Source organism: Hylobates moloch, unplaced genomic scaffold (assembly GCF_009828535.3).
Source record: "Hylobates moloch isolate HMO894 unplaced genomic scaffold, HMol_V3 SCAFFOLD_9, whole genome shotgun sequence".
Classification (NCBI taxonomy): Eukaryota; Metazoa; Chordata; class Mammalia; order Primates; family Hylobatidae; genus Hylobates; species Hylobates moloch.
The window spans coordinates 17,563,046-17,575,469 of record NW_026652284.1 but is presented as its reverse complement, the minus strand read 5'-3'; the positions used below and the strand labels follow the sequence as shown (position 1 = coordinate 17,575,469).

Here is a 12,424-nt window from a genome sequence, read left to right as displayed (position 1 = left end):
CATGTGCAACCTTCCTAATATGTTTGATATGCATCTTTTTGTTTGTATGTACTTTTAGAAAATGTTTATTGTTTTGTGTGCAAGAAAAATAAAATAAAAAGATTCACGTAAAAAACAGACTCAAAAAGGGACCCTACCACTTTCTAGCTATGTTCCCTTAGCCACTTATTTATCTTCAGAGCCTCATTTACCCCATCTATAAAATGGGGATAACCAAAGCTTCTGCCTCATACAGGGCTGCCTCAAGGGCTGAGATCACCTACAGTGAATAGCTCATGCCCGGGAAGGAGGGGGTGCTCAGTACATGTTAGAGCTGCTGTTCTTGTTACCGGTGACTTGCTATGTACGCATTTTCCCCAGGGCTTTTGGTGGCAGCTGACAGGCTGGCTCATACTACGTTTCCTCTGGTTGTGAAGATAAAGCTACGGATGACCCACGGAGGAAGACACGGGGCTTTGCTGCAGAGGATCTTTAAAAGAGAAAACCTTGACACTAACCGGCCACATCGAGGAACTCTGAGAAGGTCTCCACCGGCATGAACTCCTCCTGGAAGGTTTTCAGGGCTTTGTCGGCAGCTTCGTAGATGGGCATGTCATTGTGGCGGATGTACTCAGCGAGAGAGCAGGACCAGCCTCCCTCTGTGTTACTGGTAGGCACCTTCTACGAGAATCAACAGGAGGCAAGAGAGGTGGGTGACTTACTGCTGCCTCATCTTCCGTCTCAAGTCAGTCAGGCCATTTCAACCCCTCAAAGGACGGCCCTCCCAACCTACACCAAAGCACACCAACATGCACCCTAGAGCGTGTGTTCTGTCTCCAGGAACAACACAATTTCACTTCGTTCCTCTTAGGGCCCCCTTATTAGGCACTGTGTCACCTGAACCTACAGGCTCCAACAACCCAACAAGTGGCTGCATTCCCTCCCCGTACACTTCCCATCCGCATTCCCCAGAGCAAAGGGACTTGTCGATGTGCTTCCATGAGGTGTTTCATTCCGATGATGAAAGGAACCAACTCAAAAACTCAGATTCTCTCCGGAGAGGAGTATCCTGTTACAAGCTGGCTGCGGTAAGTCAGACTCACTCAGGGCAACAGAGCTTATCCCAATAGCACGGCAAGAGCAGCAAAGAGAGACCCGGGGGGAAGGTCTTCCTGCACAGCCGAGCCTGGAGCAGGCTCGGGAGCAGGTGATGGGAGTGATCTCAGCTACGAATGTGGGCCAGGCACAGTGGCCCATGCCTGTAATAGCAGCACTTTGGGAGGCCGAGGCGGGTGGATCACCTGAGGTCAGGAGTTTGAGACCAGCCTGACCAACATGGTGAAACCTTGTCTCTACTAAAAATACAAAATTAGCCGGGCGTGGTGGTGCACGCCTGTAGTCCCAGCTACTTGGGAGGCTGAGGCAGGAGAATCACTTGAACCCGGGATGTGGAGGTTGCAGTGAGCTGAGATCACGCCACTGCACTCCAGCCTGGGCAACAAGAGCAAAACTCCATCTCAAAAAAACCAAACCAAACCAAACCAAACCAATGTACCTCACAGACACAAGGCTCCAAGCTGCCAGTGTCAATCCCTCCCACAGTTGGGGTTGTTTGTTTCTAGGAAAAAAGTGCCCCCAGGCCAGCGGAGGAGCAGCCATGTGGGTGCTGAGGCAGGGTCAGGGACAGGAGTGCAGACATTTTACACTCTTGCCAAAACCCACTGGGCCTCTGACAGCCTCCTTACCTTAAACATGTTGTAAATGAGATCGACAAGGGCCCAAAAGAGAAGGGAAGAACGGTAAGCGGAATAGTCCTTCACTGCCTTATCTGTCAGCCTGGAAAAGAAAATCCAATTCCATCACATGAAGTCCCTAGGAGGATACTCACAAGGACAGAGCAAGGCATTCTGGGAGCAAGGGAAGAGTCACAGTGGTGTATGCATCTCAGAGTTCCAGCGACTTGCTTTCTGCCTGGAAAAAAGCAGCTGTGGGCAAGAACCTCTGGAGCCCTAGGACCCAAAAGTTTATTGGTTACAAAAATGCTCCATGAAATTCATCTGATTCTCTCAGTGCTCATCTTCCAGATCAGGGTAAAATGGACCGGGGGAGACATCACCAGGGCAGACGGGGCAAACGCAAGGCTAGTGACTTAAAGAAAGGCAAAGGATTCCTATGTATCCCTTGTGTTTGGGCCCCCACAAGCTCTTGGAATTTGATGGAACCTAATAAATGAGGTAGGAAACAAGGTTTTAATTCAGTCTTTACATTCCCACTAGGAGAAATTTCTTAAAAGCCAGCAGACTAAACCAGTCAAACACAGTAACTTGTCAAACATGTGCTGTGTTAAACGGCAGCAAGCTGCTAGGAAGTTGGTATTAAGCAATGGTAATGTCTAAGATGGAGCAGGCAGCCACACTGACATCACCTAAATCCTGGGATAATCCAAGTTGCTCACCACACCCCGTTGTTTCTAACCAATATCACTGCTACTTAATCCAATAATTCAGTTCAGGATTAAAGACCAGCCAGTTCCTTGGAATATGGGGAGCAACAGGTGGGGGGAGACTGCCTCTAACAATGTCCACTGCCTTCTCAGCAGGCACTCTTGGTTTGAGGTTTGAGGGATGATTACACCAGGTAGAGCCAGTACGAAATACAGAAAGATCAGGCTCCCCTCGGCACAGGCAGTGAAATATCAGCGTCAGGATTCAGTTTCTACCACCCAAGCTCTATGGAGGTTTTGTCTGCCAACAGCCATCACATCTGTAATAAGTAAAGCCTAGGTGAGCCCTTGTCACGGAGTATTCTACACCTCAAAACACACTGGAACACATCCCATGACTAAAGGGACATATATTAAAATGTTTAGTATTAAAATGCATGGGTATATGTAAGAATCATGAAAATAAGACAACATAGATGGTATTTATTATAGAAGCTAAAACTACATGGGCCTCAAGTGAAGGGGCTGCCTAGCGTAAGACAGGCTACCCACACCTGCATTCAATAAATAACTCGCAAAAAACAAATAATAATTCCCTCTCTACTGAAATATGCTTCCTGTGGGGACAATTCCCTCTCTACTGAAATATGCTTCCTGTGGCCTCCCTCTGCCCCAGTACCTTCCCCAAGCCCCCACTTTCTCTCCTGCATACGTGTGATGATGCTGCAGCCTAAAGTCCTAGAAGGTGGACCCGTGGATGAGGACAATAATCCATTTCTCTGCAGCTCTTTACCCTGGCAGATAAGATAACAGATCAAGTTCTGACAGATGCCTGAGAACATCCCAGGCTTTGTACTTGCAAGTTCCTGGCAGAGGAACTTTTTTTCTGAATGTCAAGTGTGCAGAAGAGGCCAGCTTCTGCTGAGCTACATTTCTGTGTCTCTGCTACTACCCCTTACCCCATGACTTACAGGACTCAGGACAAAGACTGCCGCCAGTGAGGCTGCCCCAGTGTCAGGATGATACCTGATACCTGTTCCAGCTGTGGTCTCTCCCCCATGGGTCTCCTCCCAGTATCAGGCAAACCCACAGTGCCTTTCTTAGTCTGCCTGATGAGTGCCGGGCTCACGGCTCCGGACCATGGCCGTGTTTGGCCCTTTGCTGTGGCTGTTGTGCTTTGGTAAGCAGAAATCCTGAGTGACCCTGCCCAACTTAATTATTTAAGGCCAATTAGTAAAGGTGACGAAACTGCTACAGAGAAAACAGCAACTCATGAATGTAGCTCACACTGGATTTCCTAATTAAGCTGTGACCAAATCAGCTTTTCCTTCACTGCCTGGGACAGTAATGAATGCTAGTCTCCTAACTGAGAGCAAAACAGCTCCTGTGGGTTCAGATTTCACACCCGCCATGGAGAGACTGTGCCCAATAAATGGCCACTCTATTTGCTGTGGATGCAGCATATGGATACTGGCCAAGCCTGACTTATCAACTTAGTATTCTCAAGATCTAACTTTTGATTTCCAGCAGCTAGTTAACTATTAATTCAGGCTCTTGGGAAATACTGGAAAGTGATATGTTAAGAATGGGGGCAGGGGTTACCTAGGAATCTAACAAGACTTGCCCCCTCCCACTCTCCAGTGACAATCTGGTACAGGCCAGATTCAATAGGACAGCTCCAATTTGGTCTCTCTGGGGGCGTGAAGTGCCCACAGACCAGCAATGCTTGGTCAGTCAGGGCTAATGGACATAAAGACACATGGTGTGCCAATGAGGGCACAGGCTATTTCCACTTGGCTTGTCTTTCTCATGGCCCTAAAAGTTTCCCTCTGCTCCCTGGATGGCCTACAAATGTGGACATGATCCCTCGAATCCTGGGCTAAAGCAGAATCACAAAAATCACAAATCCAATCTTCCAGAAATGAAGCAGAGGCACATTTCACTCGAGGGACAGAAGCAAACTGCCAAACCCAGAGCCTGCTCCATAGTTCCCCAGGACAGGCAGACTGTGTGGGGCCACTGGCAGCCTGAGTGGTACCCATGGAGTCTCCTCTGCACACAGCAATCCATGGGGGTCCTCAAAGAGATGCTGTGGCGGTAGTTTACAGCTGCTTCTCTCGAGACCATCTGTCCCAAATCACAGCCCAAGGTCATAAATCAAAGACCACTTCCTTTCTGACATGCTCTTTCTTGGGGAGGTGTCCACACGTATAGGAGAGTGGTCTAGAAGAAGAAAGGTTCATGGAATGTGGGACGCATGGGATAGGAATGTAACCAAGAAGAGAGAATGAAGATGAGTTTTTAATTATTAGAAAATACCCCATGTGGCCACAATGAAACTTTCCTGGCTTATGCCAAACCAGCAAGATTTGGAAAACCTGATTACTGTTCTTAGCCCTGGCAGCTCTGATCATCTCATTGATTATATCACCCTGTGCCTGGCTGCCTTCCTCGCTAACATTTTCTACAGTAGGTAAGACTGGCTCTACCTTTCTAGTAGCGGAACAGAAAACCCAGAAATGACCAGGCAACCTGCCAGCCATCAGCTTAGACTCTTGACATGACAGACTGAGAAGAGAGAAGGGCTGGTGTCAACCACCGCAGTCACAAAGCATGCCTTCACCTAGCACATGCGTACCACTAAGCAGCTTTTCAAAACTGATGAGGGAAATAGTGAGCAGCAGCTTCCTGAAGCAGGTACTGACCTGGGGGCTCCACCTGGAGCCACTGCCCGGGCCTGCGAGGTCACCAACAGCCTCCGCAAGATTTCCACACGTGTAGCTCTCCACTGCTCAGGGGGCAGGATGTGAAGGGCCAGGACTGTGAAATAGTGGGGCCCGTCCACTTCAAAGGCACTCTCCACCCACTTCTCCTTGGGCTGTTCCAGAAAGCCTTGGAGGTTCTTCTCTTCTCGGGAAGTTGCTCGGGTTCTAGAAGAAAAGGGGCATGATAAAATAAAAGCAGGGTGGAAGCAGGACCCGGCAGCAAGAGCAGGAAGAATTTGCTCAATTTGTCGTCGTCTTGTGACATTTGCTGAACGCTTGGATGACTCAACACACCCTACCCATCCTTGACTACTCCTCCCACTTCCTCTGATAATCATGCCTTCGTCCCCTTCCAGGCCCTTCTTTGCGGCATCTTCCCTTCTTCCCTGGCCCCCACTTCTAGCTCCTACCCCAGCTCTAACACAATTCCAAGCAACTACTGGTTCCTGAGCACCATATATCAGGGACATTCACAATCTCCCCAACATGGAATTGTGCTAGTAACTCCAGAGGCCCAGAAAAGTGAAGTGACTTGCCCAAAGTCACCAAGCTAGTGAGTGATGGGGCCAAAAACATGAATCAAGATTCCCTGGTGCGTCCACAACCTGACTCCCCCTTGCTCCACATAGTCTTGTTATGTTTACATGGTTTGCACTAAATTTGCATGTGGTTCCTTTCCTAGGCTCCTTCTTCCAGTTTGTCTTCTTCTCATCTAGGTCCTCCTGCCTCTGTTAGAATAGTCTCTTCCAGATGAGCCCTGCTTCTTGTCCTCATGCGTCCTAAGTTGCGATGATGATGATGATGATGATGATGATGATGACCACAGCAAACTCAGTGCCAGGCACTGTTCTACGTGCTTTACAGGGATTATTTCACTTAGTATTCACAAGAATGCTATGGGACAGGTGCCACCACTATCCCAATTTTAAAGAAACAGAAAACTGCAGTACGGAAGAGGTAAGGATTCTGCCCAAGTCTCACATCGTGGAAAGAACTGTGCTCTGAAGCCAGGCAGCCTGTCCATCTTAACCCTACCTCCCTCTCCACACTGAAGCCAGGCAGCCTGTCCATCTTAACCCTACCTCCCTCTCCACGCTGAAGCCAGGCAGCCTGTCCATCTTAACTCTACCTCCTTCTCCACGCTGAAGCCAGACAGCCTGTCCATCTTAACCCTACCTCCCTCTCCACGCTGAAGCCAGACAGCCTGTCCATCTTAACCCTACCTCCTTCTCCACGCTGAAGCCAGGCAGCCTGTCCATCTTAACCCTACCTCCTTCTCCACGCTGACGCCAGGCAGCCTGTCCATCTTAACCCTATCTCCCTCTCCACGCTGAAGCTTTGACAAAAGGTCACGGAATCAGCACTGAGAGGTGGCTAAAGTCCTTCCTGATGACATGCTTCTGGGTACACTCTCTCCTTAGAACTTGAATGGTGCTCTCATGCCATGAATGCTTGATGCCCTTTCCTAACTCCATGGGGCACTGGTGGGGAGAGGTGGGGACAAACACAACACTAGAACCTAAGTTACCAGGTCTATAGGTGACACTGGCACAGATGCTGGACTCTGGGAAAGCAGGAGAAGAGGGTGCAAGGACACCCTGCCTGCTTCTGCTGCCTGCAGATGGGCATGGATGGATACACTCAACTTGATCTTCCAGCCCTGTAGGGAATCTGAGGCTTTTGGCTGCTGCAGGATCTGCTCAGGCTCTGGTCTGGCTTACGGTGGCCATGCTGTAACATACTTGCCTCCATAAACAAATATTCCACCAAAGGCACTCAGCCCCCCTGTGACCAAGCTCCCACCAATGTCAATTGGATAGCCGTCAATTGGGAAGCAGTTTGGGCCGAGAAGCAAGGCCTCTCTGTTAAGCTTCTGGGTCAGCCTCTGGCTGACCAAAGAAACTGTGAGACAGCCAATTCCCTTTCCAATGAAGGCACTTGAGAATTACAAATGTCTGGCTTGTTCAGAAACATACTGACACCTAAAGTCACCCAGGGCTCTGTCCAGGGCCCCAAGAACACTGAGAAGGAGCGAAATTTGGACAGTGGGAAGGTCTGTGCCATCAGTGCTGCCGGGTGCTGCTCCCGCCAGTCTAAGCAGTTCAGCAGATGATGTAATGCACTCTGATGTCAACCTGCCCCTGCGCGTTTTAACAATGAAGCCTGTGGTCTCGAGGTCAGCCTTTTATCTCACAAGGAAATGGGAGGGAAGGAAAAAATAACATTGTTGAAGAGAAAGAACCAGAAAAGACAAGAGACAGATTGTCCTGCTGCCTAAACTGTGCTGCAGCTACCTGGGGTGAGCTGTACACAACCTTTCAACAGGGAACCGTAAGCCTCTTGCTAGGAGATGGGGCCTACAAGCATGAAAACAGTGAATTAAATGGAAGAGCTAAAGGATACTCAATCTCCTAATTTTTTTTTTCTTTGAGACATGGTCTCGCTCTGTCGCAAAGGCTGGAGTGCAGTGGTGCGATCACGACTCACTGCAGCTTCAACCTCCTTAGCTCAAGCCATCCTCTCACCTCAGCCTCCCGAATAGCTGGGACTACAGGTGTGTGCCTGGCTAATTTAAAACAATTTCTTTTTATTAAGACAGAGTCTTACTATGTTGCTTAGGCTGCGCTCAAGCAATCCTCTTACCTTGGCCTCCCAAGTGCTGGGATGACAGGCGTGAGCCACCATGCCTGGCCTAAGTGCTTCTTTAAAATTACACTTCCAGGTACCAACCTAACTGTCCCATAATGTGCATATGGATAAAACTACCAATCTCTTTTTTCCTGGCTGCCTTCCTTGTCCGCTGACTTTCCCAGATAATCTTGAACATTCCCTTTCCCTTTACACCTGCCAGAAGCATTACCCACTGTAGAGAAAACAGGGAAAACAAATCCAGTTTTCCATTTATGAACTGGGTCCTCAGTTCTGCTGCATCCCCTTGATGGGAAACCGTCACCTGTAACAACCCATATGCCCTTGACTAATGATGTGGGCACAGCTCCGACCCGTGGCCTCCCCCCATTCAAGAGAACAGTCTGGAAAGTAGAAGTAGAAGCTGCATCGAAGTAGAGGTTTCAGTGGCCTGACTTTTCCCATTTCCTGCTCCCCTGTGAGCTGAAGTTCAGTCCAAGCATGTGGTCTTGGGCTGCCCATGGTGGGAGACAGGGCAGTTTGGGGGAAGGAAGTTCCCTTTATTGCTTTTTCTGCATGGCCCTAAAAGAATGCGGATGAGCATCCCCACCTCGGCAAAAAGGCTGCCTTAGGCCAGACACTTGCTCTGGAACTAGCAAGAAAGGCTATGAAAAAGCTGAGGGGATCTCGGGCAGAGGGATGCAGGGTGGGTCTGCGAGATGCCACCCGTGGGACACAGGGTACTGACGTGTTCAGGACGTAAAGCACAGTGTGAATGATGTATGGGATCAGATGGATGTTGCTCTCCCGGCCGCCCCCGCCGGTGTCTGCGCTGAACGACTGCTCCATGGCGAAGCGCAGGAAGAGCAGTTTGATGTCGTGGATGTTGAGCTGGTACGTGGGCTCCCGCTGGCCTGTACATTCCTGGAGGTAAGTGTTGTGTCTAGAGGGAAGCAGAACAAACAATGAAATGGAAGTGAGTTCCTGGTGAAAACCCAGTTTGGGAGACAGAGCCTCCTTCCAGTACTCCCAGGCCTGATGGCTGCAAAGGTTTGCAAACGGAGACAAGAATAAAAGGGAAAGTTGAGGCCAAGGCTGGGGCCAGCAGGACGACAAGGCCATAGGACATTTTCATTTCTGCAGTGACTGAATGTGACACTCTCCAAGTTTTGATGAGAGCCCACCACTCTTGGGGGCCCATTTCTTAATGAACTAATGTTGTAGGACATACCGTGGCTGCATGTGAAGTACATTTTGGAGGAAGCAATGTAGAACTTATCCATTCTGACTGACAAAGTGATCTGTCCATAAGAATGAGCTCTTCAATCTCCGAATAAAAGGGTTTTTTGTTTTTGTTTTTGTTTTTCCTATGTCAATACACATTCTTGTCTATCTGGGCTGTGCCTCTTATTAACTGGGTGACCTCGAGCAAGTTGCTCAAACTCTGCATCTCATCTGTACAATGTATACAAGAATACATGCCTGGCCGGGCACAGTGGCTCACACGTGTAATCCCAGCACTTTGAGAAGTCAAGGCAGGTGGATCACCTGAGGTCAGGAGTTCGAGACCAGCCTGGCCAACATGGCAAAACCCCGTCTCTACTAAAAATACAAAAATTAGCTGGGCGTGGTGGCAGGCACCTGTAATTCCAGCTACTTGGGAGGCTGAGGCAGGAGAATCGCTTTAACCTGGGAGGTGGAGGCTGCAGTGAACCAAGATCACGCCACTGCACTACAGGGTGACAAGAGCAAAACCTTGTCTCAAAACAAAAGAATAGAGGTTAAGCATTTCAATATGCTGCCCATTATCACTGCCAGCTGCCTGTTTTATGACAAGCATCTTTTTATCCCTGAGCTTTGAAATAGGACTTGGGGTGAGGCACCACTCCACAAGGCATCAGCAAGACATGAGGACCTCACAGATGCTTTAGCTATTCTTATCTGGGTTTTTAGGACCAGGAAGGCCTTCTAAGGAGCCCAACATCCCCCCTGCCACTAAGCCACTTTCGTTATTTAAACCTCAGAGCCACACACTGTAGAAGTGAACTCAGAAATTCTGGCCTCAAGGACCAAGTCAGGGTCCCACATCTTATGTCATAAGATCAGCAAAGGAATAGTGAAGACCCAGAAATTTCATCTGGTACCCTGGAAGCTAAGGGCGCTGGTTCCTCCTACCCTGTGGGGGGCCATGTCAGGTTACCCCTTGAGTAAGCCTCCATCCCCCACCCTGTCTGCTCTGGACAGCTCCCCAGTCAGCAAGCAGGCAGAAATGGATTCCCAAGGAAGGTAACAGGAAATGGTGTCACCAGGGGATTGGGCTGATAGCGGGTCTTGTCCCATCCCCTGCAAATCCCCTCCATCCCACCATGAAAAATACTCAACACTCACCTTGCCAAGCAAGTGGCAAAAGCTGATTCAGGGACATGAGGCCCCCAGACCGGAAGGAGCCCATTGCACTTGGTGTTGGCATTCTGCAGGGCGGCACTCTCCCACTCTTCCCGGCCTCGAGCCAACCTGGATAGGGAGGAGAGCAGGGACAAGCGACTGCTGACATTAAGGTGGCAACCAGGCACCTGGGCGGGGGCGGGGGTGGGGGTGGGGGTGGCGGTGGGGGCGTGCCAACACTAAGAAGTCAGTCGGCCCAGGCTCCTGACCCTGCGAAGAGAATTTGCCATTTGTAGCCTCAATGTAGTACACGCTGGCTTTGCTGACTCAGGTAGGCAGGGATGCTCTCACCAGCCTTGGGCCCAGGCGAAAGCATATCTTCCTATCATTCAAATAACTGCTTGGGGACCTATATGGTGTCAGGCAGAACACCCTACTCCCCAGAGACTAAGGAGCAGATTTAAAACCATGAGGATGGCAGTCCCACCCGCTCCAGGCCCACAGGCAGGCCTACTGAAGGAGCCATCCCGCAAGAGCCAGGGCCTACCTGACGGCAGCCAGATGGCAGTCGTAGTGCACAATGTTGAAGTGGGACACGGTGCTGTAGCCCTGCTGTTTCCGGGGCTTATTCTCCATCTCCTCCAAGGCTACCCGCTTCGTGAAGGTATAAATGCCCAGGACCTTTGTGGGCTGCAAAGACGACAACATAAGGAGAGGGGAGGAGAAACTCCAAGTCAGGCTCAGGAGAAGCAGAATAGAGGGGCAATGCCTTGGGGTTCAGGTTGCTCTCACTAGGGAAGTTCAGAAGAGCAGGTAAGGCCAGCCCCTCAGTCTGTTGGTGAAGCACTTGGCTGGCTGCAGCCCTAGTGAAACGAGGATTATGGGAGCAACCAGCAAGAAGGAGATGTGGTGCAGATGTAGAGGCATACACATTAGCAAGACTCGGCCATCTTTCTTTATTTTGTGCTTCATCTGTCTGAAAATGCAGAAGTGACTTCTTGATATTCTCTTGCTTTTCAAAACCTGCCAGGCAGCTCTGAGGAGCCTGCATTACACAGGACTAACGAGCCCTGTGGCCCAGCCATCTGCCCTTCCACAGCCTGTATTCTAAGCAGTAAGTTCAAGCTGGAAAGAGGCGGCCATCTTTGAGCCTTCAGGCGAGCCAGCAGGTCACTGGCTGCTCTGCTCCTTTCAGGTGGAATCTAGTTTGGATAAGCCTAGAAAGTTCTGATTTTCTCCCCAGTTACCCTGAATGAAGGCAGCATGGTGTGTTTTTAAAAGCCCAGGTCTGGAGTCTGAGAAGCCTAGGCTGGAATTCTGGCTCTGCCACGTGACCTTTGTTTGCTTAACCACAAGTTGAGACTTTTTACAGGTTTAAATAAAATTATCCAGTTTACACAAAGCTCTGCGCATGAGGCCTCACATACAGGAAGAATCCAACGAGCAGCATTTGTCATGATGATGATGATAAAGATAACAAAGTCTAAAGTTCGGATGAGTTCGCCTTCCTGCCTCTAAAGAGGACAGCTGGTCCTTTTGCTAATCTCCTAAGATGCAGGCCTTGACCTTGCCTAGCTAAGAACAAAATGGCCTGGAGGAGGGGGATGCTACCTAGAACAAGGGGTCAGGCTGGGCCCTCAGGACCGACCGCAGGCCCAGCAGCTGTACCTGGAACTTGTATCCCTCCCTGCAGATGCAGCACGTGAGGCCTGGCTCCTCAATCAGCTCTTCCATCTGCTTCAGGAGTGCTGTCTTGGTCACGACCTGGCCCTTTTCATTTGTCTGTAGGGGAACCCCGGCGGCACGTCAAGGGGATTTCCACACACCCTCTCCCACCCTAGCTTGGAGGTGCTCAGGAACAGGGCTAACCTTCTACTTCCACTAAAAGGACAGGTGCATGAGAGGAAAGCCCTTGAGTTGTCTTCTAACAAGGATAAAGACCCAGGCCCTTCTGCTATTCTCTCTTCCTACAGGAACCACTGAAGCAAAGGAAATCATCCAGCTGGAGCCCTGGCAAGGTGCCACCTGCCATCAGAAAAGCCCCCTTCGTGCCAGCATCTTCGTGCCAGCAATGCCAAGTCTCAGCTTCCAAGGGCTGTTGCACTATGATTCATTCACTGTTCCCATGTGAGCTTTTCAACTGCTGACACTCAAGTCTGTGCTTTGGAGAAGGAGCTCGTAGGACTCTGCTTCCTCCAAGGTGGGACAGTTAGAAGAGCACAGA

General features: G+C 49.9%; 1 protein-coding gene across 9 annotated transcripts in view; it reads right to left on the bottom strand.

The window, feature by feature from the left end:
- UBR4 (ubiquitin protein ligase E3 component n-recognin 4) overlaps window positions 1-12,424 on the bottom strand; it is a 146,166-nt gene that overhangs the window by 7,752 nt on the left and 125,990 nt on the right. For all 9 annotated transcript variants that reach the window (XM_032759101.2, XM_032759105.2, XM_032759109.2 and 6 more), the window contains 7 exons: window positions 11,869-11,982; window positions 10,748-10,890; window positions 10,204-10,329; window positions 8,564-8,758; window positions 5,128-5,352; window positions 1,725-1,815; window positions 498-660 (listed from right to left, as the gene is read on the bottom strand). In XM_032759101.2, coding sequence (XP_032614992.1) covers window positions 498-660; window positions 1,725-1,815; window positions 5,128-5,352; window positions 8,564-8,758; window positions 10,204-10,329; window positions 10,748-10,890; window positions 11,869-11,982 — 1,057 coding nt within the window. The remainder of the gene's footprint in view (window positions 1-497; window positions 661-1,724; window positions 1,816-5,127; window positions 5,353-8,563; window positions 8,759-10,203; window positions 10,330-10,747; window positions 10,891-11,868; window positions 11,983-12,424) is intronic.